The following is a 26,298-nucleotide window of genomic DNA, read 5'->3' on the forward strand; positions in this document are numbered from 1 at the left end:
GGACAGTTACACAGGAGATCCGAAAGAAATCGTCACCCTGGCTTTTGTGAGAGAGGACGCAGGGGCCCAAAAGGGGCTTCCAAATGTCCAGCAGCAAGGCAAGAAGAAGAGGAAGAAAAAGAGGTTAGGATTGAAAGATGGGAAATGGGGATCCATGTCGTTAAGAGCAGAGGGCAGAGGGACCTGGAGGGGGAGGGGCCTTGGCTGCCAATGAGAGTGTAAAGGAGAAACTGCTCAGATTGTCAAAATCACAGGTGTCTTGGTTCATATAAAAAGAATCCACTTTTATTAAGTTTTATAGAACCAAATAATAGTGTGCATGATCTGAAACCACACCTTGTCCTAATCTTCATTCTATTTGTGTTTAGAATGCCTTTTTTTTTTTAATTGTGTGGGGAGAGACAATTTCCTTGTTGTAAGAAAGTACAGATTGTCCTGGGAACTTAGCATGCTTTAAATATAACAGAACTAATGCTGACTTTTTAGGATCTGACTGTGACTTCTGCCCTCAGGTTGTATTTAATATTTTGTCATGCCTTGTCCGGGGGAAAATGAATCATTCCTCAAATTGATTGGTGTCTGAAAGCTTGTCCACTTTCTCAAGCTTCCCTTATGTGGGTCAAGAGGAGAGAGACCATTAAGTGTTTGGACCAAAAGAGGCACTGCCTCTTCCTGGTGGGCCATTGGAGTGAAACGATTGAGGAGGTGGTGATGTTAATGTGAAGCTGCCTGCAAAATTAGCTGACAATCAGCATGCAGAATTTCTAGCTCCCAGGGAGTGTACTAGTGCTCTGAGCCCGTGTTTCCACCACTTTGGCTCGGTGTTCTCAGGAGTGGGGATGGTCAAACTAGGCTTAGCGTGGCAGGTGAGAGTTCATGCAGCTCTGCCCAGGGCAGGACGTTTCTGGGTGCAGTCACTTGTTCGGACAAACGTTGTCTGTCTCTGTCTTGCTGGTTTCCTTTTTCTGTTTTCCAGATGATTGGTGATCAATCTATCCAGCTGCCGATATGAGAGTGGTGAGCATCTGCATTCAAGGAATCCACCCTGGGAACCCACTGGATTCCCCCAAAGGCTTGGGAAGGGTCATGCTTGTATATTCTTGAGGATGAAAAGGGACATCTCCAATTCCTGTTCTTGGCTTGTCCCAGCTCAATTAATTATTTGAGGAAGTTGGGAATCTCATTCCAAGAAAATAAGGGTGTTGAGCACAATGGTGTATATACTTCAACTGTCTTTAGTTCTTGTATATGGTAATTTGGGGATCTGATTGTAGAGAAGGCAGCTGTCACTCCTCTTTAGAGCAGCAGTTACAGACTGGCAGTCTGTAGGTTGAAGATGACCTGTGGACCTACTTTGTACCACAGAGCACAGTGGTGGCAGTGTTTTTGTTCCGAATTTGAATGCTTTAGGCTGGTTCTGACTCCCCTGGTCACTGCAGCCACTCCTTCCTTTCCAGGCCCTTGAAGGCATTTGAGTCAGCTCCCAGCTGCTAATACCAGCAGGGACAGGGGAACAAAGCTGTGGCAGCATGTGTGTGGTTTTGAAATGTATTATATAATTTTTTTTGTCAATTTGCCTTACTAATTATGCTTGACTCTGGCTGATGTTAAAGATTAGTTGATATTCCCTGAACATTCTGTGCTTAGTGTTTGGAGGAACACCAGAGGCCAACTTCCTGGCAAGGGGAAGGCAGGGAAAACATTCATCCCTCTGTAGGGCTCACTGGGCATAGGCTGTATTCCTTGGTATTCTCCATGTCCCTTCTCAACCATGGTGTCTCCAGACAGGGCAAGATGGCTTCCAGTCCCAAGGAGCTGAGGTGTCTTGCCTCAGTGTGTGGTCTGAGAGCACCTGGGAGCACAACCCCCCCAACCCCACGCTCCTTCCCCTCTTCCTGGGCTAACAGGTGTGTCCTCCAATTCCATGGCAGTGCGGAGGGCCGCCCAACTGTATGGGCTTCGAGAAGGAGGGGAAAATGAAGACTGGACTCTCTTCTGGACTGACTACTCAGTGTCACTGGAGCGGGTGATGGAAATGAAGAGCTACCAGGTATCTGGGGCAGAGCTGGTCCTCAGGGAGGCCCCCACTTTTAGGAGTGTCCCCCGAGGGACTCCTAAAAAGAGATCCCCTTGGAGGACACTCCTGGGTACTCCCAAGTCCCTCATTGTTCCTGAATTCTGGCTTCCTTTGCAGAAAATCAATCACTTCCCTGGGATGAGTGAAATCTGTCGCAAGGACTTGCTGGCCAGGAATATGGGCCGCATGTTGAAGATGTTCCCTAAAGATTTCCACTTTTTCCCTAGGACTTGGTGTCTTCCTGCTGAGTGAGTGCCTACCACGCTCCCTTCTCCACTCCCCACCCGATGTACCTTTCCTTCTTGCCACTGGTTCCCTGGGTGCTATTTTCCCTTCCCGTAGGATCTCCCATGCATCTCTCCTGATCAGAAAGAGAAGGGGTAAAGGGTTGCCCAAGGGTGAGAAAACGCAAACCTCTACCTATAAAATTAGATGACATTTAGGGGCTGAGTGCCTTAGAGCCTGTGCCTACAGTTGGGGTAAGATTTTGTTCTGACCCTGAAATCTGTTGACTTTGGATTTGTTCCAACTTTTTAACTGTGAAGTTTCTGAATTTTTAAGGACCATGAGCACATGGGGGGGAGAGCAGTAATGGTTAGCACCCAGGTTTGGAGGAGGGAGGGGAGCCTGACCTCTGTCCTGTGGCAGTACTGTGATGGTGGTCAGCCTTTCCCCGTCTCTGGTCTCCCTTTATCCATCTTGAAACTGGACACCCATTCCTGGTGTCCAGGACACTCTGGACCACATCACCAAGAAATAGGAGAAATACAAGACAACATGAGCATGGCTTCAGTACACTCTCATGTTTGAGATCAGGTACAGGGAGGAGCAGAGAGGCATTGCCGTCAGAATCATACTCACATGGCAAGAGCCTCAGAGGAATCCCACCCCCTTCTCCACCGAGTTCTTTCCCAAGCCAGGAGCTCCAAGGTTCCCAGACTTTTCTAGCTTGTTTGGAACAAATTTCAGGGCTTAGCAGGAACTTAAAAGGAGACATGTTTGGTATCAGGTCAACAGGTGCCTCCAGATTTCACGGCCACTGCAGAACACTGCAGTTAAGTGATTTCTCCAGTGGTCACAGGGCTCTCTGCGGTTAAAATGCAAAACAAGTAGAGCAAGACTGAGATTTATAATGCGTTAGATCAGTGTCTTTCTTTCTTCTGAATATGCTTTCTTCAAAGTGTATTCAGAGAGTATCTGCCCTCTGATACTCTAGCTGGAGTGGAGGCCGTCCAGCGCACAAGCCGAGCCCAGAGTGGGGAGATGTCACTTGTGAGGGCTTGAGCCAGATTCTGAGCTCCAGATCTCCGGGTTGTCACATTGGATACCTTTTTTTTTTTTTATGAAGAGCTGGCCTTCCTTTTCCCTGCTCCCCAGCTAAAGGTGTATCTTGCTCCCTCCCTCGTGGTCTGATAGCTGGGGAGATCTGCAGAACTACAGCAGATTAAGAAAAAATAAGACGTACATTTGTAAACCGGATTCGGGCTGCCAAGGGAGAGGTATATTCATCACCCGGACGGTGAAAGAAATCAAACCAGGGGAGGATATGATCTGTCAGCTCTATATTTCCAAGGTACTTCCTCATTGTGATTAGTTAGTTATTGCCCACGGCAACGTCAGGCTCTAGCTTCACTGGACTAATGGGAAATGAGGGAATGGAGGCTGGGGCGTAGGGGGAGAAGCTGAGTCCAGTCTTCTGGCTTGGCTTGGACTGTCAGACCAAACCTTCTGACAGGAACATGACATGTGCTAGGCCAGAGCGTCCCTCAACCCTATACCCTTGTCCGTTAGTCTGGCCCTATCAGGCTGGCCCCTTGATTCCAACATGACAGCTAAGAGAGCACCTTTGGTCTATGGAGGTCCCACCGTTTGGGGGAGGAGAGTGGTCCTGGAGGGATAATGGTAACCAGCTTTACTCCATGACATGCAGTAGAGTCTGCTGCAGGGAGGGAGCCCTGTGGAAGTGTGCATGGAGGGGGAAGGATGGGCCAGCATTGCAGGTCAGCACTACAGGGTGAATCTTGCAGAACTGCAACAGTAACATAGTCCTGCATGGTCACAGCATGTACTTCATCACAGCATCTCTTAGAGGTGGTTACTTGTGCCATTTGAAACGGAAGCACATTGTGGTTTAGTGACTTCCACGAGGTCATATGGTGGGCTACAGAGCCCAAGTCCCCTTGTCCCTTTCCCCAACACTGGCCAAGCCCGCAGTCTGTAACATCAGGCAGTGTTTGTGCTGACTCCACAAAAACAAGATGGGGTGCCAACGAGCTCCAAATTTGAATTTCTCCTCTGATGCTTGTGTGACTCCTCTCCTCCCAGCCTTTCATCATTGATGGGTTCAAGTTTGACCTGCGGATTTATGTGCTGATGACATCCTGTGACCCCCTCAGGATTTTTGCATACAATGAAGGACTGGCCCGTTTTGCCACCACCTCTTACTCCCACCCTTGCACAGACAACCTGGTGAGCTCAGGGGACACGCCACCTCCCCCTTCCTCCCTTGGTAATAAAACATCCTAGTTAAATCCACATTCCCTAGACATTGTGGATATGGCTGGCACATGTTGAATGCTTGCTAGGTGCCAGATTGCATATGTTCGTTCATTTACCCTCCCAGGAGCCCTCGGAAATAGGGATTTTCATCTCCATTTTGCTGATGAGGAGATGAAAACCTAGAGAACATAAGGGAATTGTCTGACATTACAAAACAAGAAAGAGATGAGGCAAGGACTTGTGGTCAGGTCTGCCTGCATACGAAGCCAGGGCCACAGTTCTGTGGTGCTCAAGGACAGGAGGCCATGGGCGAGACCCCGCTTCTCCCCCACCCCACCCTCTGGCCCCCCTTAGGCAGGGCACCCCACATCTCAGGAGGAGTTGGAGTTTCTCATGCTTCAGGCTGTAGGATGCTCCTATGTACTTCCTCTGTTTTGCCAGTTTAAGTAAGCCCTGGGAGTTGCCCTGTCTTTCCCATCTCTTTAAGCCCAGGGCCAGGGGATGGCACAGAGAGGAAGGGGGAAGCCCTTCCTCCTGCCCCCACAGACTGTGTGTCTTTCCCCAGGATGATATCTGCATGCACCTGACTAATTACTCCATTAATAAGCACAGTTCCAACTTCCTTCGAGATGCTCACTCTGGCAGCAAGAGGTAAGGAAGCAGCTTACTTCTCTTTTCTTTCCCTACCAGTCTCAGTGCCGCGCTCTGGGGATCAACCCAAAGCCCCATCAGTCCCCATCAGAGTTCCCATCTTTGGGTCACATGGTCTCAGAAAGTATTTCTTTGCCTCTAAACCCAGAACAGACTCCTTAGTCTCTGCCCTCTGTCTGTTAATCATTAAAAGAAGGCCACATCGTAAACCCTGTAAGAGTGGAAGGAGAGATAAACATGAGCCGGTTCCCCAGCAAGACACACACACACAGACACACACACACACACACACAAAAAAAAAAAAAAAAAAAAAAAAAACATACTCTTACTATAGCTGGCTATTCTGACATTTGCAAACCCCCAGATAGTTATTGATTACTTGTCTGCCACGGGAGAACATGCCAGCCAGTTGTTTCTTGGCCTGTGGCTCCCTGGGGTGTTGCTCCAACAGAGATTCTCAAATGATATGTCATGATGCTTGGTGTACATGACATGTGGCTAGCTGGTTTAAGATTTCCCAGAAGGCAAAAAAATGACAGGAATGCTTGAGTATCTTCCCAAACAGCCTTTACATTCATGTTCTCATCTGATCCTGTCTCATTTGAATTTTAAGAAAAAAGGGGTTTGAAAAATGTGAACCTGGCCAGGTAAGAAAAGGGAAGGGGAAAGAAGAGTCCTCCTGTATGTTGGGATGCATGCTGGGTGTTTTCTGTGCGTTTTTTTTCATTGAATTTTCACAACACTGCGGCAGAGGCATTATAATCTACTCGTCGTAGGTGGAGAACTATGAATTAGATGCCACTTCCACCACTTCCACTTTACAGAGGAGGAAACCAAGTCTCTGAGAGGTTGAGTAAGTTGCCCAAGGTCACATAGCCATAAATACTAGAGCAGGACAGGAAGGTAGGTCTGTCTCATTCCAGGATGTATGCTTTTTCCCTGCACTAGGCTTTAAAGGACTGATAAACAGGCAATCTGTTTGAATTCAGACCATCAGAGGAAAATCACTAGGTTAAGCCTGCTTGAAGGGGACATTGCCCTTTTCCAGAGGGCACCAGCCCCCCGTCTTGCCTGAAGCTCCCCTGCTTTGTTTTCTCCCCACCCAGCTGCAGGTCCCCTGGACCCCTGGCTAGTGTGCACTGGGCACTGGTGCTCAGCGAGGCCTGGCTTCCAGTCCTGGCTCAGACTCTCACCCGCTGAGTAAGCTCATGCAAGTCCCTTCATGTCTCCCAGCCTCCACTTCTTGGTCTGTAAAATGAGGGCAGTGGGGCGTCCTGCCCTGTCCTTGCATGCCCTGCTCACCTGACAGGGCCACTGTGGAACTCAGGTGACCTGTGACAGCAGCATGGGCAGCACTCATGGCTGCTGCTCTTTTTCTTCAGTTTGAGGGCATGTAATCGGAGAGCCTTCCTGTCCCTCCTCTCATGAAGACTGACACCCCGCCAGCAGGCTGTGAGCCCTCAGGCCATGATGGAGGGGGTGTTCTGGGGTCTTCTGGGTGCCAGGACTAAGGTGAGAGGGTGGAGAAGTTCTGCAGCTCTGTGTGCCCCTCCATCCTTCCTCTCCCTTCTCCTCACCTCTCTCTCACCCCAGGTCTGGCCTCGCCCCTCTGCTCTTCCTCTCTGTCACCCTCTCTGCTCCCCTGGCCTCCACCCTGCCCTCGCTTGGCTCAGCCTCTCTCCCTGAGCTCCAGGCCCGTCTCTCTTCTGCTGTGCCCGGCTGTCTCCGTGTTGCTCCTGCTCACTATTTCCCAGCATGGATGCATTCTCTCTCCTCGCTCCCACTCCAGCATTCCAGCTGGCCCGGCGCGAATGCCCCATTGCTCCCTTCCGATCTGCAGGATTAGAGAGTTCAGTGTCATCTTGGATGTTTCCTTTTCCAGTGAGTCATTGAATCCTGAAGGTTTCTCCTTCAAATGTCCCTGTGTCCCTTCCTTCCCACCACGCCCAGACCTCGCTTCAGCCTCAGACCCTGGCTACACTGGCCCCTTGCTCTTCCCTCTAGCTCTGGGCACCTCTGCTTAACCTCTCTTTGCCTCCATTTTCTCATCTGTAGAATGACATAATAAAATATGAATACTGGCTGGCCAGCCTCACAGGTATGCTGGAAGGCTCTACTGAGATGGTACAATAAATGGGCTTCAAAAAAATAACCCGTATGTAGGCAGAGGCTGTGGTGTCATACATTCTCATACAGTAGCTCCTCTTATCCACAGTGTCACTTACCCATGGCAGAGGATCCTCCTCCTTCTGACATACGCAGCCTAACATTCTGTGTTATAATGCCCGCGTCATTCCCCTCACCTCCTCTCATCACCTGGCCATTTTATCATCTCACATCATCAAAAGAAGGGGGAGGGCAGCACAATAAGACAATATGAGAGAAGAGGTCAAATCTATATAACTTTTATTAAGGTATATTTGTTATAATTGTTATACTCACTATATAACATTTATATAGTTATTGTTGTTAAATCTCTTACTGTGCCTAATGTATAAATTAAACTATTGTAGGTGTATATGTATAGGAAAAAGCATAGTATATAGAGAGCTTGGTACTGTCCCGATCCTCTGGAGGTCATGGGACATGTCCCCTGTGGACATAAGGAGACTACTGTACTCATTACATCCACTGTCAGGCAACCAGTATGCCTCCTAGAGTATCAAGTTCAAACTCATCTGCTCAGCCTGCTATAATTTGACCAGACTCCACTTTCCACTATTATTACATAATATTACACAAATAGTCAACATTTTATTTGTTAGCGCTTGCTGTATGCCAGGCCTGGCTCTAAGAAATTTACATACTTCAATCCATTTAATCCTCACAACACTATGAAGTAGGGCATCATTATTATCATCCCGATTTTGCTTATTAGGAAACAGGTGTAAAAAGGTTAAGTATCAACCTGCTCAAGGTCGCACAGGCAGCAAGTGATAGAGCTGGAATTAAAACTCCCAATCCCATGCCCTTAACCACTAGGCCAAGCAGCCTATGCTATTCGCAGCATGCTCTTCTACCAGGACACTTTTTGCCCACATTTGATAATACAGGCATGACTCATTCCCACCTCTCTTTGCTCAGCTGCAACCAAAAACATGGGAAGGCCCTTCTGTCTCACTGAGTTTCCATGTTGCCTCCTCTGACCTGGTTCTAGGTTCTGGTCCAGGCATGAAACCACTGCAATGTAGGCAAAACCCATCTTCTCAGGTGAGGGGCTGGGTTCCACCTCTAAGGACACCCCAGTAGAGTCTGCATGTAACAACCCACAGTAACCTTTCTATCTCTAGCCTCCCATCTCCCCTGCAGTCATCATCAGCCAAAGGCCATGACTGCTCTTTGCTTGGTGTGCATGTTTGTCTAGTGTCCTTATGCTCCCTAGGGTTAGAATGGTGCCCTGGCCTTCTGGGTGGTTCCACGTTGCTGAGCAGAATCCTTTGTACCTTCTCTCTCTCCCTTTTCCTTTCACCTTTCCTCTTCTTCCTCATCTTTTGAGACAATCTGCTTCTCATGCTGCCTGCCTCAGTTGCCCCAAATTCCTCCCTCCCCAGCTTGAGACCAGCTGTAAATCCGCCACTAGGCTACCTATCAGTAGGAGCAGTGAAGGAGAAGACAGAAAAACTGGAAACCTGGCAGGCTTCTGGGGCAAAGACCTCTTCATCGTTCAGCGTGCCCAGCATGAGCTGGTGTGTCCAGGCGTATTGACTAACCACTGGGTGTTATGAGACTGCACTGTAATGTATATTCAGCATGAGGGGCCTGAGTCATGCAGAAGAGACTACGATTCATAACGTCTGTTATAAGAAGGCAGGCAAGTGTATAATCTGTTTTGGGAAATTTTATTTTCCAATTAGGCAAATTAAATAAAGTGTTGGCTTTAATCAATCTGGAAAATTCATTTATGTGCAACACTCCATTCCCTGACCGTGACAAGTAGAGGATGTGGACGCCTATATTGAGTGGCCTTTGTTTATCTGTCTCTATATAGTGCATCCTTGTTTCATATGTGCTGTCCATATATGGTTCTTAGGCTTCCCGTGACAGAGGTGGTGCTTTCTTGGGACCTTCTCATTGCACAAGGTTTGCACGCACAGCAGGCCCTTAGCAAATATGCGTTGGCTGGCTGACCCTGCTTCTTCCTTTTTGGCTTCATTGAGGTCCACTGAGCTCTTTGATCCCCTTGGGTGAGCCAAGTCTCTTGTCTTCTCACTTTCTTCTTTGCTTTTCACGCTCTTGCCTCTTCTCCTCCCATATTTCCACTTCCCACTTTGGCTCTCTGTGCACACATGTGCACACGTGAAGGGAGTGCGTGTCTGTCCCCATCATTTCCTCTTGGGCCCATCAGATTCATCCTCTCGGTTCTGCCCAGTTCAGAGCTGACTGGAGATGCTCTCGGATGTTTCCTCATGAACCTCTCCACGTGGGGTAGTCATCCTCTGAGGTCTGTGATAGGGTTTGATATCTGCCATCTTGGTTTGCCTGTGACTGAAAATCAGGGCTGTCCCATCTGCCCAGGAAAGTTGGTAATAACCTTGGCTGTGGAAATGCGGTGGGGCTGTCTTTTCCCTGTGGGCATCCCTAAAATAAATGTTTGTGTCTTTAGTGTCCCCAGAATCCCTTTAGATGGCTGAGGTGGGATATCAATGTTCTTAAAAGCCTCCCTAAGTGCTTCTAATGGACATCAAAGGCTCAGAAACCATTGCCAATCAAATCCATGATGTAAGGTGTTGGTTTTTTTATTTTTTATCCACTCATTAAGCTTTCCACACAGGATACCCAGTTGCTTCCCCAGCCCATGGGTGTTTTCTGTGTCACAGTGAAAGTTCCCAGGCCAAGCCTCTCATGTCATTATATCTGTGCCCACTCCAGGCCTGTGGGGCATGACCCTGTGGCTCCTGAAGGCCCCTCCTGAGCTGACACAGACCTGGCTTCACCTGGCTCTCGGTGTCCATGCCCCCTGGCTCTGGGGCCTGGACTTTTTTAGAAGTTTCTGGTTTCTAGCATGCTGTGGCCTTAGATGACCAGACACGGGCTGTCATGCCTCATGGCCTGTGGTTCTCTTCCAGGAAGCTCTCCACCTTCAACACGTACATGGAGAGCCACGGCTACAACGTGGAGCAGATATGGAGAGATATGGAGGATGTCATTATCAAGACAATCATGTCGGCCCAGCCCATCATCAAGCATAACTACCACACCTGCTTCCCCAACCACACACTCAACAGTGCCTGCTTTGAAATTCTGGGCTTTGACATCTTGTTGGACCACAGACTCAAGCCCTGGCTGTTGGAGGTAGGGAGGCCGGGGTGAGGGGCGCAGAGAGTCCCTGTGATTGTTACCTTTATCCTCACCCCTTTGCCCTCCCAGCTCAGTCTCCCACGCCACTTCCTCCCCTAGTGCTTGCTTCCTGGGGCTTCTGCCTTAGCTGAGAAGTGGCCACCAGAGGGGGCTGGACGGCTGGGAATTAGAGAATTCCTGGCACCTTGAGGTCTACCCAGACTTAAAAACCCTGATCTCAGGCACAGAGTGATTCTAATGACAGCTCTGCCTTTTGTAAAAGAATTATCTCCCAGAAAGGGGGTGTTCTTCATCGAAGCTGGGTTGATGGTGCTCAAGATCAGACGGGAGCTGCCAGGCTGAGCTCTCAGGGGCTAGACCCCTCAGTTCCAAGTACCAACAGACAGCCACCTGGTATCTGTGGCCACCAGAGTGGGTTGGGAGCCACTAAGTGAGTTTCCCGTCTCCCTAGACCATGGGGTGGTGGGAGGAGGAAGAGAAGCTTCTGAATGTGAGGGTCTGTCTGCCAGATTAGACTTGTGCTCAGCACCCCTCTTAGGTGGCAATTAGATATGCATCACAAGGGGGTGGTGGGAGAATGAGGTGCAAGTCAGAGATGCTAGTTCCAGCTGACAGTCAGTTTTTGGAGCGGAAAACCAGAATTATGGATCAGATTCCTGGGGCCTTGCTTTTCCTCCGTTCCCAGTCTTGGCCCAGGTATGGGTAAGGACAATATGGCTGTTTGGAGCTCTTCCACAAAGAGCAGAATTAGCTGCCAGGCACGAGCCTTCAGAAACTGCTAGACATCTTCAAATGCCACATAATACCTCTGAACGTGGACTTTTGTGTGAGCAGGAATGAGTCCTCTCCCTCCTCCCACCTGTCTCCCTTAATCTCAGCTAGGATCCTGGATGCATCTCTCCTTTCTACTCCCTGCCTCCTCCCAGCCTAGCCCTTGGACTGCCCCCTTCCATCTGTCTGTGGGATGCACAGGGTATGTGAGAGCACACATGCCGGCCAGGTGGAGAGGAATCCGGACAAGCACCCCTGGCACTTCTCAAGAGGAGGACTGAAATAAGGGCCAGTTAAACTAGAGGGGCCCCACTTCCTTCTTCCCCCACTGCAGCTCCAGGGCAGACCCTCTGTCTCTCTCCATTCCACTCACCTTGGTGGCCAGAGTCCCAGGTGAGCTTAGGGAGCTCCCTGGAGCTGGCATTTGGGGCCACTTCTGCTTTCAGTTTAGACAGGCCAGCCCCCAGTTGCTACCCTGCTCTCACAGGTCAACCATTCCCCGAGCTTCTCCACTGACTCCTGGTTGGATAAAGAGGTGAAAGACAGTCTGCTGTATGACACCTTGGTGCTGATCAACCTGGGAAGCTGTGACAAAAAGAAAGTCTTGGAGGAGGAGAGACAACGGGGGCGATTCCTGCAGCAATGTCATTCTCGGGAGACCAGGTATAGTAGTGACTCCACATCCTGGGGACCCCATTCTATTGGACTTCCTGGCTCCCCATAAGACTGGCCTGCCTTGTCCAAGTTCTGGCTTGACAGCCTCAGGCTCTGCAGCCTTTATGTCACTTCTCTGAGGCTCAGTGTTCTTCTGTGAAATGGAGCTAGTGATACATAAGGTTGTTGGGGAATTAAACGAGAGACTGTATATAAAAGGCTTAACAGAGTGCCTGGCACTGTAATTTGGGTTAGAGATTATTAAAGTAATCTAATTACTTATTAAAATAATCTAACCTGTAGTTATATGAATCTAGGCATATCATCATTTTAAATAATAATTAACAGTTTGTATATGTATAATAATCTAATTATCATCTTTCTTGGTGGGGGAGTACACACAATGGGTGAAATGGGTCAAGAAGTACAAACTTCCAATTATAAAATAAACAAGTCAAGGGGGCATAATGTACAACATGGCAACTATAGTTAATAATGCTATATTGCGTATTTGAAAGTTGCTAAAAGAGTAGCTCTAAAGTTCTCATCATAAGAAAAGAAAGTTTGAAACCATGTCTGATTATGGATATTAACTGGACCTACCGTGGTAACCATTTTGCAATATATACCAATATTGAATCATTATGTTATATACCTGAAACTAATACAATGTTATATGTCAGTTAAAGCTCCATTTTAAAAGTAATTAATGAACAAATAAGGCTCTTGCCTGGAGCTGGTGGGGAGGGGAGTCAGTTCTAATTCGTGATACTTCTATATGGAAAATTAGTTTATATTTGCAGAATGTGGCAGCTTGAACAGTTGTACCGTGGATATTTCTTTGCTCCTAAAAATGAGAGATTAAGTTATAGATAGAACTATATATAACAGATGTGCTCTTTCTTATTACATAAGGATTCAGAGATTAACCAGCACAAAAAGTAAAACCACTCTTTTGTTTTTGCAAGAAGAAAGATTTGTCTGTCCTTTTCCACACTACTGAGTTGGCCGGAGCTAAGGTCCCCTGCTCCCTGCCGGGCAGTACTGGCCTTTCAACAGGGGCCTTCCTTCTGCGGAGGGATTCTAGTGTCAGAAGACTGAACCTCATCAAAGAGATGCCTTTGCTGCTTTGGCAATGTTATCTATGTTTGGGTGGCTCTGTGCTTCTCAGAGCACTCTCACGTGTGCAGTCTTCCCTGTGAGAGGGGTGGTGGGAAGGTAGGTAGCATGCTCCTGTTTGGGTGCAGAGGCCAGAACTCTGGAAGGGGAGCTGACCTGCACGAGGTCACCTTGCAGGGAAGGGGCAGGGGTGGACCCAGAGCCCGGTGAGTGTGCTGCCTGGGATTCTAGAGGGCCTTGCCTATACCACCAGCTTCCTCCGGGCTCCGTGGGAAGGAGGCAGCGTCAGCTAAGAGCAGCCAGGGCCTCCTCTCAATCAGTCTCCTCATCACATCTTGGCCCTGGATAGCTCAGTGGCTCTTGATTCTCTGCTGTAAAGGGGGCTTATCATTCCTCCCTGACCTCCACCTCCCCTGGGGGCTGTGAGGAAGAATGAGATCATTGCAGCTCATAAAAACTCATCCAAGAAGCCCTCAAATTTAGCAAAACACAAGCTGCCATTCTCCAGAGAAGGGCAATAAGGGCTGTGGATGGGGAGGTGGCGACAGTCTGCCTCCTCAGAACTAAACCAAGAGGGAAATGGAGTTCTTTGTGTGAGGTGAGCTGTCAGAAAGACTGTTCTGACCAGCTCTCAGAGCCTAGACTGCTGAGAGGGCTAGAATCTCCTTTCAGGAAAACAGTCACAAGTTCAGTAGATCAGTGTTTAGTAAATACTGATCGACCGCTGTTGTGTGCGAGGCCTCCTTCTGGCCCTGGACTACATTCAGCTTGGCCATGTCCCTTGCAGGCTTTGTCCCAAGAAAATCTAACTGAAGCCCTGTTATTCTGCGTCTCAACAGGATTGAGGAGGTCAAGGGTTTCCAGGCTGTGCGATTAGAGAAAACGGAGAAGTATGAGAAGGAAAACTGTGGAGGCTTCCGCCTGATTTATCCCAGTCTGAATTCAGAGAAATATGAGACGTTTTTCCAGGACAACAACTCCCTCTTCCAGAATACCATTACCTCCAGGGCTCGGGAGGTGCATGCCCGGTAGGAAGGCTGCCACAGTGAGGTGGGTGGGGTGCTGAGGTGGGGGGATTGTGCTTGACCAGTCACTGGCTGACTGCCCCGGAATGGTGAAGGCGTGGGGCTGCGTAGAGGGCTGGGTCACAGGAGGGGGAGCCTGGCGTCCTTTAGAGGATGCCTCCATCCAGGCAGAGAGCTTCAGTCTCTCCTGGAAGTTGTCAGAGGAACATCTGCTTTAGTCTCCCAAGAACCAGGAATTGTAATATTCCTTAGTGTGGGGTGTTCTTACATAGACGTGTCACTGTTTATAGAAACTCACCCATGAGAGGCATCCCCACCCCACTCTAGAATTCCCAGCCCCTCAGAGCTGCCTCCTGGATTCATGCAGATATAAAATCTAAGAACTGGAAGGGGGTCATTACCTCCAGTCCAATCCTCACACACCATTATGAAAGGGGAATTCAAAGCAGAGAAGGGACCACAAGCTGATGATAGCAAAACAGGGTCTAGATCCCCAGTCTCCTGACTCCCATGGCTGTGCGATTTCTATTACATCATTGGCCAGAGAGGCCCAGACTATGAAGTGGTCCAAGATGACAGCCTCTGACTCTGGCCTCCTAACCAGACCCAATTCCTAGCACCCACCTTCTATGGCATTTGGCCTGCTGGTAGGTGGGGAGAGAGAGGTGTGGTGGCATGGGGTATAGCCCCCTTATTGTGCATCTCTCCTCGGGGGCTGTTCCCCAGACTAAGAAGGGCATGGTTGGAGGAACTGCATTCTCTTCCTCCCGCTCTGTGACCTTGAATCATTTGTGCTGACTGGTCACGCTGGGGAGGAAATGTGGAGTGCTTTTCCTCTGCCCAGTCTTGTCTGCCCCTCACGGAGAATGCCCACATCAACAGCCTGTCCCTAACCTACATGACACTCACTGCTTCTCAATGGGTAGGCAGCTGATTCAGGAGCTGAGACGAAAACAGGAGAAAAAACGCTTCCGAACAAAAGAGAAGAAGGTAGAGATGCAGGGGGAATCGGCAGGCGAGCAAGCAAGAGGCAAGAGAAACAGCCTGCAACAGAAACAACGGCACAAAGACAAAGCCGACACCACCCATGCCTCCAAACAAGTAAACCCAGATGGGAGGGGGGCACACGTGCCCAGCACCCTTCCCCGGCTGGGGCCGGGCCACGGGGGGGTGCCCAGGAGACTGCTATGTAGAGCCCAGACATACTGAAGGCGTGGGGCTGCATAGAGGGCCGGGCCACAGGCAGGGGAGCCGGCGTCCTGCAGAGGATCCCTCCACCCAGGCAGATGACTCTCACTGGTCTCCTTCTTGCCTCCTTCAGTAGGAGTAAAAGCAGCCGGGAGGCTGAGCACGATCCCCACATGGGAAGTGGGCTCCACAACCTCATGTACTCATGGTCCCCAGCTCCAGTTTGGGTTGGAGTGCTCCCTGCAGCAGGCCAGGGACCTCCCCTTACACTGTGCGGATGAATACGTCTGACCACAGCTGGGTGCTTCCAGCCTGCTCTCTGCCCAGAGGGCAGACCAGTCCCCAGGCTGCGGGCCAGCTGTCCAGTTGTCCTATGATCTGAGTCTTCGGATTCCCCCTTCTCTGCCCAGCTCCCTCTTCTGACTCGTGGAAAGATTCAGTTGACGTTCTCGTCTACCTTCTTTTTCTCAAAGACTTACCTGAAAGGACGGGATTAGAGCAGGTTTTTGTTTTTAATAACTTTGTTAGGGTCATAGACTCTTTCAGAATCTGATAAAAGTTATGGACTCTCTTACCAAAACATATAGAAAGATATAATTTTAAAACTGCCCCCAAGAAACCATCCATGAGCTCTTAGGAGTCCCTGAACCCCAGGTTAAGAGCCTTAGACTACTATTGTTTTCCTTCTCCTCCTCACCTCCTTTGCACCTACTCTTGGGTGCAGATGAACCTGCGGGCGTGCAGAGCTGGGTTCCCAGGGGCTGTGTGTTTGGTTTCCTCCTTCTCTGTACCTCCAGCCATTGACATTAGTGTCCTGCATACCTGACTTGCTCTTGAGTGTCAGAGACGCAAAGACAACTGAGACAAACAGCAGCCTTGACCAGGAGCCCCCTCAGAAGGAGGGTGGCTCTGCACCTCCGGAGCCTGCATCTATGAGGTATTGCAGCTCTGTACCTGACCTGAGGAATGCAAGCCTTCTCAGCTGCCCTGGGCTGGAGCTCAGTAAACCCGTCTCCAGAATTCAGGAAGCCAAATCTGCCTGTGCAGTGAACGTGCTCACTGGCACTGTGGTGAGTAGAGCAGTCTCCCCTCCTAGAGGGCTGAACTCAGCGGGTGTTGGTGGGAGCCTTGCTTTCTGGTCATTTCTTTGTCTCTGACTTACTATGGCTCTTTGAGTAAGCCACTTAGCCTTCCTGTGCCTCACTTTGCCCCTTGTGAAGCCCAAGTTGTGAAACAGCCTACCTGTTGGGAGAACAGACCTGTACTTCTAGGGCTTTTAGAAAGGCCATCGTATGTATCCCTCCTTTTTAGGCAGGTCACCACCTGTTGTACTCATTTGCTAGGGCTGCCGTAACAAACTGCCACAGACTAGGTGGCTTCAAACACACATTTATTCTGTCACAGTTCTGGAGACCAGAAGTCTGAAAACAGTGTTGGCAGGGCGATGCTCCATAGGAAGGCTCTTGAGGGAGACTCCTTCCTAGCTTCTTGCTAGATTCTGGTGGTTTCCAGCAATCCTTGGTGTTCCTTGGCCTGTAGCAGCCTAACTCCAGTCTCTGCCTCTGTCATCCCATGGCCTTCCTCCTTGGGCTTCTCCTTGGTGTAGCTAGCTTCACATGACCTTCTTCTTAGGACACCACCAGTCATTGGATTTAGGGCTCACCCTAATTCAGAATGGCTTCATTTTAACTCGACTAATTAAATCTGCAAAGACCCTATTTCCAAACCGGGTCACATTCTGAGGTTGTGGGTTTGCACAAATTTTAAGGGGACACTATAGAACCCAGTATATTCCCTAAACAGCATTTCTCACAATCCTTTGATGTATGGAGACCTCTTGAAGGAAAGAAAACATTAAGATCCCCATTGTAGACTTAAGTTATTTTTGTAAATATATGCAAGCATAAAACCAGATATAAAATCTTCGTTCTTATGGTTCTATGCGACTACAAAACCAGACCAAAACAAACTGCACCAATAAAATTCACATAAAAAATAGTAATTTAATGTGATCGCTGATTCTCGGTTTCTGCAGAAATGAAGTTGCCACATGAATGTGTCACTTGAGGTTCCAGCCGGTTCTTTTGTGTTCATCACAGTCAGGCCCACCAAGGACTAGGTGATGACTCTACTGTAGCCACTGGACAATCTTCAGCACTGTTGGGCCTTTGCTTGGTCCAAGTGCAGTATGGAATAGCACAGTTTTTAAAATTTCTAACTATAGTCCACAGTAGAAATCCATCTTATTTCATAGTCCATCACATACACCCACAACTGGAAGAAAGTTGCTGGAACAATACTTAGCTATAGTCCTTATGGTGACTCATGATATTTTCTGTTCTGTGCTATTCTATTCTATTCTTTTAAAAATACTAGTTCTAATCTACTCAGTTAGTTTCATGACCCACTAATAGGTTTGCAACCCATGCTTGGATAAACCCCTTTATGAGAGTATGCTTTGGGGCTTCATGACATAGGATTTGGCAATGATTTCTTAGCTAGGATACCAAAAGCATGGGCAACAAAGCAAAAATAGATAAGTGGAATTACATTAAACTTAAAGAATAAACAGAATGAAAACATAAACAGTAGAATGGGAGAAAATATCTGCAAACCATATATCTGATAAGAGGTTAGTATCCATAATGTATAAAGAATACTTATGACTCAACAAAAAAAAAAGCAACTTAAAAATGGGCAAAGGACTTAAAAAGACATTGTCCAAAGTGAAATAAGCCAGTCACAAAAGGACAAATACTGCATAATTCCACTTATATGAGGTATCTAGAGTCATCACATTCTTAGAAACTGAAATGGTAGTTGCCAGGGATTGTGGGCAGGGAAGTAAGGGAGTTGTTTAATGCATATAGAGTTTCAATTTTGAAAGTTAAAAAGGTTCTAGAGATCTGTTGCACAACAATGTGTGTATAGTTAACATTATTGTATTGTACACTTAAAAACAGGTAAGATGGTACATTTTATGTTATGTGATTTTTTACCACAATAAAAAAAATTGAGTAAACAATATGCTCTGGGGATCTAGCTGCCTCTGTTTGGACCCTAGAATCTCCTTTTATTTTATATATACGAGTTCCATCTAGTCACTCTATTCCCTATACCTCAAGGCTCCCCATATTTTAAAAAATGTATTAAAAAATTGAGTTTTAATAATAGTTCCTATCAGTGGATTACTGTGAGGGTTAAATGAAAGGATCCATTAGAGTGGTGGTGTACGCACAGGACTCAGTGAGCAGCAGCTATTTTAATATTATGGCCACTTTCTAAGACTGCCTTTGTTCTTTTCTCATTAATCTAAGAGCTAAAGCAGTAGTACTTAACTCTAAAGAGATTTTTTTTTTAAATAAAGCAACCTTTTATTATCTTTTTCTTGTTTTAAATTTCATGTGTAGATGATTGATTTAATCAAATCCTTGGTTCAGGATATTGTATCATATTTGGTTCATTCAAGGCCTTTACCTGTTCTATTTATTTACTTTTCCCTTTTATCCCTATGCTCATTTCCCACTCTCCTGTTTTAGTATGTTTTCTTGCAAAGTAGGGATTTTTTAAATGCTTACATTTAAAATTTATTAATGTGATTGGGTTATTTGCCTCATTTTGTGTCCTATTTTTTTTCTTGTTGAGCCTCTTTTTTTTCTTTTTTTTCTAAGATTAAATTTATATGCCTTGAAATGATCAAATTTTAACTGTACAATTCTGACAGATAAATACACCTGTGTAACCCATACCCTTATCGCAATATAGAACTGTGGTATACTGAGTTATAAGGAATACATATTTGGCCAGGTATAGTTGGTCTTCACCCACAACTCCTGAAAACACTTAAGGGCCTCAAAGGTGAAAAGGGTGTCTCATCACGTTAATGAGAGATTTTTGGACCCCACCCAAGGGCAAGGTCTGGAGGTTGAACCAGCCAATAACCAATGACTTAGTCAATCATGACTATGCAGTGAAGCCCTCACAAACACCCAGTAGAAGAGCCTATCTCCGTTTTTGCATCCTGCTTCTCTGTGGGAGAGATTTTCATGCTTGGGGAACCAGAATGCTTCTGTGTGCCACCGAGCCAGGCCTCAAGCACCACAAGGATAGAAGCTCCTTTATTTGAGACCTTGCTGTTAAACTTGTGTCCTTTACAGTGTCCTTATTTATTTATTTTTATTTTGCTATCATTAATGTACAGTTACATGAACAACATTATGGTTACTAGACTCCCCTATTATCAAGTCTCCCCCCACATACCCCATTACAGTCACTGTCCATCAGCGTAGTAAGATGCTACAGAATCACTACTTGTCTTCTCTGTGTTATACTGCCTTCCCCATGTCCCCACCCCCCTACATAATATGTGCTAATCATGATGTCCCCCTTTCCCTCTTTGCCCTCCTTTCCCTCTCATCCTCCCCAATCCCTTTCCCTTTGGTAACTGTTAGTCCATTCTTGGGTTCTGTGAGTCTGCTGCTGTTTTGTTCCTTCAGTTTTGCTTTGTTCTTTACAGTGTCCTTTTTTAATCTGGTAAACATTAAGTGTTTTCCTGAGTTCTGTGAGCCGCTCAAGCAAATTAATGGAACTGAAGGGGGAGGTGGTTGGAACCTCTGATCTGTAGCCAGTTGGTCAGAAGCACAGGTAACAGTCTGGGCTTTGTGACTTGTTTCTGGAATTGGGAGTGGAGGGCAGTCTTGAGGATGGAGCCCTTAACCTGGGGAATCTGGTGCTCTCTCTGGACAGATAGTGTCAGAATTGAATTGAGTTCACAGACGTGCTGCTGGTGTTTGAGAATTGCTTGGTGTCCGGTGTGGGAAGACCCCCTCCCCCCCCACACACATTGGAATTGGGTCTAGGAACCCAAAAGAACTTGTGGAATTCAAGAACTTTCTTATATATCCCCAAAGTTTCCTCAATCCTTTCCCAGACTATTCCCCCGGCCCCACCCCCACCCCACCCCTATTCCCTTGCATCCTTCCCCAAGGCATCCCTATCTTAGCTGACTTTTTTTACCTTCTATTAGTTTGGCCAATTCTAGAATTTGTTTTTTACTGAAGTGTTGTTGATATACAATCTCATATTGGTTTCAAATGTACAGCACGGTGTTTCAACAGTTACCCATATTATTAAAGTCTCACTCCCTCTAGTGCAGTTATTATCCATCAACACAGAAAAATGTTATAACAATTCTAGAATTTTATGTAAATGGAATAATATAGTATTTATTATTTTGTGTCTGGTTTCTTTAGCTCAGTATTGTATCTGTGAGATTCATTCATGTTGTTGAGTATATTAATAGTTTTTTCTTCTTTGTTGCTAAATTGTATTCCATTGTGCAAAAATACTACAGTTTATCATTTTCCTGTTGATGAACATTTGGGTTGTTCCAGTTTTTTTAAATTTTATTGCTATTGTGATTAAAGTTCCTATGAACATTCATGTTCAAATTCTTTTTTTTTTTGCGGACATACTTTTTAATTTCTCTTGGATAACTATCTAGGAGAAAGACAGCTAGGTCAAAAGGTAGATCTATGTATAACTTTATAAGAAACTCCAAAGTCTTTATTTAAAATGATTGTATCATTGTACCTTTCAGCCAACAATGAATGAGAGGTCTAGTTGCTCCATCTGTGTCATCATTTGGTCCTATCTGTCTTTTAAATTTTAGCTTCCCTAATAGTTAAGTTGTGATTTCATATTGTGGTATTAATTTGTAATTCCCTGATGATTGATTGTTGAGCAATTTGTCAACTGCTGATTGATCATATACTTTGTGTAGAGTTTGTTCAAGGTTTGTCTCCATCCCTTTTAAAAAATAGGATTATTTTTTAATATAATAATCTTTTTAAATTTTATTTTAATTATCTTTATTAATATAATAAACTTTTGAGTTGCAGTAATTCTTTATATATTCTGGAAAAGCCTATTCTTTTTCTTTATAGTGTTTTTTGATGAGTGAAAAAATGTTGCTTTCTGTGTCATAAGAACTTTCATGCACTTCCATGTCACAGAGATATTCTCCTAGGTTTTTTCTAAAAGCTTTATGGCTTAAGCTTTGTGTATAGGTCTATGGCCCTTGGCCCTTTCAAATTAATTTCTAAGTATGCTAGGTGATGAGAACCAGGGCTTGTTTTCCCATTATGTATAACTAGTTCCAACACTATTTATTGAAAAGACTTTCCTTCTTCTTATTGAATTGCTTTGGTGCTTATACATTAGTATTTTTTGTTGTTGTTGATTCTTTTGAATTTTTGTCATAAACAATTGTCTTCTTCGAGAAATACAGTTTGCTTCTTTCTAATCTATGCCTTTCATTTTTTTCTTGGCTTATTGCACTGTCTAGTATTTCTAGTACAATGTTGAATAGGAGTGGAGAGAGTAGACATCCTTGCCCTTTTCCAATCTTAAAGGGCAAACCTTCAGCCTTTTACCATTAAGTATGATGTTAGTCTTAGGGGTTTTATAGATGTCTTTCATCAAGTTGAAGAAGTTCACTTATATTCTAGCTTGCTGAGAGTTGTTTTAAATCATGAACGGATATTGAATTTTGTCAAGTGCATTTTTGGTATCGATTGATAATATCATATTGTTTTTCTACTTTAAACTGTTATTTGGTGGATCATATTGACCTTTTTTTTTTTTAATATTGAACCAGCTTGCATTCCTGAAATAGACTCTACTTAGCCATCATATATTAATCTTTTTACAGATTGCTGAATTCAGTTTGCTAATGAACAGAGCCTCCCTCTGGCAGGAGGTCACAGAGAGAAAAAAATATTAGGGAGTCACTCTACCCCCTTGGGACCATGGCTTCTTCACTTGGAGAGGACGGTTCTCCTCCCTCAGATCTTTAGGTTCCTCAGGTCCTGCTGGTAGCTCTGTCGCTACCATTGGGGCCACCACCTCAGGACTTCATGGAGATGGGACTCAGAGTGGAGAAAAGAAAGAAAAGAAGATATTTGAGGCAAAACCATAGGGCTTCTCCTGGAGCTCTCTCATTTTACTTCCCAGAACCCACTTCTGAATTTTAGGTTGCCTTAAGTCCAGGTCAGGGGGTACTGGAGGAGAAACTAAACTCACCACTGACTTGCTGGTACTTTGGATTCTCATCTTCCTCCACCTGCCTGCTACTGTTTACTTTTCAGAACTGTTAAATAGCTACTCTATGCATGCATTTTGTGCAGGTTTTATAGATACAGTCATTGGGATGAGACAGGATGCAATATGCTTAAGCCATCTTACCTAGAGCCAGAACCAAACTACTGTCCCTTCTAGTTGTTTTAAGTTGTATTATCCTTTTGATGTCTGCACAATCCATGCTGATATCCCCTCTTTTATGACTGATAACAGTAATTTGTGTTTCCTCTTTATCTTGTTCTTACTATGGCTTTATCAATTTTATTCATTAAAGAACCAACTGTATGCTTTGTAATTTTCTCTATGGTTTATTTTCTATATCACTGATTTCCAGTGTTATCTTTATTATTTCCTTCTATTAGCTTTAAGTTTAATCTGATCACCTTTTTCTAACTTGTTAAAGTGGAAAGTTATTTATTTTAAGCCTTTCTTCCTTTCTAATGTAAGTTTAGCACTATAAATTTCCCCATAAACACTAGTTTTTCTGCATACCACACTTTTAATACGTTGCAGTTTTATTACCATGCAGTTTGAAGTATTTTCTAAGTTCTTTGTGATTTCATTTTTCTTCATGAGTTATCTAGTAGTATATCCTTTAATTTGTAAGTATTTAGGGTTTTTTAAGATATTTGATTAGTTTAGTATTTAATTCCTTTGTGGTTAGTATAAATGCTTTGTAAAATTTCAGTGTTTTAAAACTTATCAACTTATTTTATGGCTCAGCAAATGATTTATCTTGGTGAATGCTCTATGTATATCCTGCAGTTGTTGAGTATAGTGTTCTATGTGTCAATTAGATCATTGTGATGGATAGTGTTGTTCAGATTTTCCATATCCAGACTGATTTAGTGTCTACTTTTTACATCAATTACTGAGAGAGGGATGTTAAAATCTTAACAATTGCATATTTACTTTACCTTTTGTTCTGTCATATTTTGTCTCATGTATTTTGAAGTTTTTTTATTAGGTACACATTTATAATTATTTTGCCTTTTTGATATATTGACCCTTTTGTTAATCAAGAAATGGAAAAATCCTCTTTCAGACAGATAATATTGCTTGTGTTAGAATCTGTTTGATAGTAATTATAATGACCACTCCAGCTGGTTATGATTAGTGTTTGCATGGTATATCTTTTTTACTAAATCTTTTTGCTTTCAACCTATTTTTCTCATTATATTTAAATCTCTAATAGACATACGTAAATATATTTTGTTTTCTTATCCAGTGTGACAACCTCTGCCCTTTAATTGGAGCACTTATTCCATTAATGTTATTAATGTTTTGCTTTTTTTTTTTTTTAGTAGTTGTTCTAGGGATTACAATATGCATCTTCAGCTTGTCAGAATCTGCTTAGAGGTAATGCACTTAATTTTAAACATAGGAAAGTTAATCCCTTTTTTCTATAACATACATCATAAATCCCATAAACAATACAGTGTTATAAATTTTGCTTTAAACAGTCATAGTATTTAAAAGAATTAAGAGAGGAGATACATTTTCAAATTATATTTATGTTAATATATACATATAACAATATATATCTATAGTTATCTATCTATTTATTTATCTATCCATCTATCTGTTGTCTGTTGTCATTTCACTTTAGCCTGAAAAACTGCCTTGAGTGTTTATTGTAGTGCATATCTACTTGCTGGTGATGAATCTTCTGTTTTTGTTTATCTGAGGTGTCTTTATTTAGCTTTCATTTTGAAGGACATTCTTGTTGGATCTAGAAATTCTGGCTTGAAATTTTTTTTCTTGTGGCACTTTAAAAAGGTTCCATTATCCTGGTCTTTTTCTTTTTTAATGAAAAGTCAACTGTATTTATAACATTGTCCCCTGTATGACATATGCCATTTTTCTCTGGCTCTTTATCTGTGGATTTCAGCAATTTAACTATAATGTGTCTGACTGTAGTTTTATTTGTATTTATCCTATTTAGGAGTCTTAAGCTTATTTTGTTTTGTAAATAGATATCTTTTGCCTAATTTGAGAAGTTCATGATCACTATTTCTTCAAATATTTTTCTGCCTTATTTCATTGCTCCCAGTTTTATTTTCTCCCTGTGACTACTCTAGGTACGTCATATTAGTAGAATCATACAGTATTTGTACTTTTGTATCTGGCTTATTTCATTTAGCATAACATTTTCAAACTTCATTCATGTTGTAGTATATATCAGAGTTTCATTCCATTTTAAGGCTGACTAGCATTCCATTGCATGTGTGTGTGACATTTTGTTTATACATGCATCTGTCCATGGGCATTTGGGTTGTGTCCACCCTTTGGCTATTGTGAATAATGTTTCTGGGAACATTGGTCTACATTACCTTTTTTTATGGGGCTATTTAATAACTTATTCCACATGTTTATCTAGGAGCAGAATTGTTGGTTCAAAGGGTATTTGTAATTTTACTTCTAGATGGTTCACAGGATGGCTGTGCCATTCTACATTCTCATTAGCAGTGCATGAGAGTCCTTGTATCCCCATATCCTACTAACAGCTTTCTATTGTTGCTAATCTAATAACTGAAATAATACCTCTCTCTCTGATTGCCAGTCTCTAGTGTTTAAAATCTCTCTCATGTTTAAAGATCTCCCAGGGAAGCTCGGTGAATATTCCCACCATCTTCTGCTCTAGTGTGTAACCAATTCCTGGTCAGGAAACTATTTAATCTACTCTTTCTTGCTGCTACTGAACCCAGCTCTTAATAGCTTTGTTTAAATCAAGAATGGCATCAGAAGGAACCCTTTGCTTTCCGCAATCTCATTTTGGACTGTTTTCTCTTCTAGCCCTTCTCCTCAGTAGAAACTACCTCAGAATCCACCACCCAGGTCTCAGACTCCCCTGAGGCTCTGTCAAGCATGACCGTGACAACCAGCTGTGAATGTAGAACCCCGGAGATAGACAGCATGGTGCCCTCTAAATGCAAACAGCAGCAGATCCCTCAGCATCTCATCCAGGAGAAAATGTCAAAACTTTCTCTGCCAACAAAACCGCAGGGCTTCTTTGGGAGCCTGGGCCCAAGCTGGGCTTTGCTGAAGAATGATGTGAAAAAGCAGCATCTGATGTCGGAGCTACTCACCAAGGTTCAACTGAGGAAGAAGCTCTTGTTCCCGGTCTCTTGCCACCCAAAGCTGGTGCTGAGTAACCAGTCACGTGAGTGCCGGCACGTGCAGGGACGTGCCAAGAGCTTAGGAGATGGAGTAGTGCCTGGTCTGGGGGAAGGGAGGTAAAGCCCCTGCCTTCAGGGAGCCCCCAGTCTAATAGTGAAGACACCATTCATGTCCTTAAGGAATGTCCAGTCTTACTGGGAAGACAAGAAGATAAAAATAGAATGCTTTTTCTAAGTCCTCTTTAACATGTGCTCATTCTCACTCAGATGAGGCCCATTCAGCTGAGTCTGTGCCAGTTGAGGGGCATTAAGTATGAAAATCAGGGAAGATAAGCTATTTGGAGGAAAGGAACAATGACTGATTCTGAGTCAGGACCTTCAGCCAGTTTTTGGCCAGGGGACCCTAGTGGGAGGTGGCCTTAGCCAGGAATTTGTGCGGAGCCCAACAGGACAAACTGATGATGCCAATGGATTTGCCTTTCCAGAAAACCCCTCCCTGCCCCGGGAGTGCTACTTCCGCACCCGAAGCTCTGGGGAGAAGAGGCAGCTGGATGTGTCCCCCCTTCTCCTCTTGCAGAATTCTTCCAGCCAGAATGTTTCTCTGAAAGATCTGCTGGTGGTTGCCACACCAGCCCGACTGGATCGGAGGCCCGGCAGAAGTCCTGCAGGTGCTCTGAGAGACCTGCGTATACAGGATCAGGAAGCATACAGTCCCTGCCTGATTTCTGGCCAAAAGGATATGAGAGGAACTAGGTAG

General features: G+C 44.9%; 1 protein-coding gene across 1 annotated transcript; it reads left to right on the forward strand.

Annotated features, from left to right (window-relative positions):
• Positions 1 to 218: 218 nt before the first annotated feature.
• Positions 219 to 26,298, forward strand: TTLL6 (tubulin tyrosine ligase like 6). Its single transcript, XM_036999171.2, has 13 exons — positions 219 to 1,017; positions 1,932 to 2,050; positions 2,195 to 2,325; positions 3,494 to 3,650; positions 4,403 to 4,546; positions 5,142 to 5,227; positions 10,294 to 10,519; positions 11,784 to 11,959; positions 13,909 to 14,097; positions 15,021 to 15,195; positions 16,080 to 16,352; positions 25,219 to 25,585; positions 26,027 to 26,298. The coding sequence occupies exons 2-13, from the start codon at positions 2,030 to 2,032 to the stop codon at positions 26,296 to 26,298; spliced, it is 2,217 nt and encodes a 738-aa protein (XP_036855066.2). The 5' UTR covers positions 219 to 1,017; positions 1,932 to 2,029.

This window comes from Manis javanica, chromosome 4, assembly GCF_040802235.1.
Source record: "Manis javanica isolate MJ-LG chromosome 4, MJ_LKY, whole genome shotgun sequence".
Taxonomy (NCBI): Eukaryota; Metazoa; Chordata; class Mammalia; order Pholidota; family Manidae; genus Manis; species Manis javanica.

Excerpts from the sequence above, each read along its gene's own strand:
- TTLL6 (XM_036999171.2), top strand. The coding sequence starts at position 2,030 with ATGGAAATGAAGAGCTACCAG. Across the intron at positions 15,196-16,079 it reads CCACCCATGCCTCCAAACAA|CCATTGACATTAGTGTCCTG; the intron begins GTAAACCCAGAT and ends CTGTACCTCCAG. Across the intron at positions 16,353-25,218 it reads ACGTGCTCACTGGCACTGTG|CCCTTCTCCTCAGTAGAAAC; the intron begins GTGAGTAGAGCA and ends TTTCTCTTCTAG.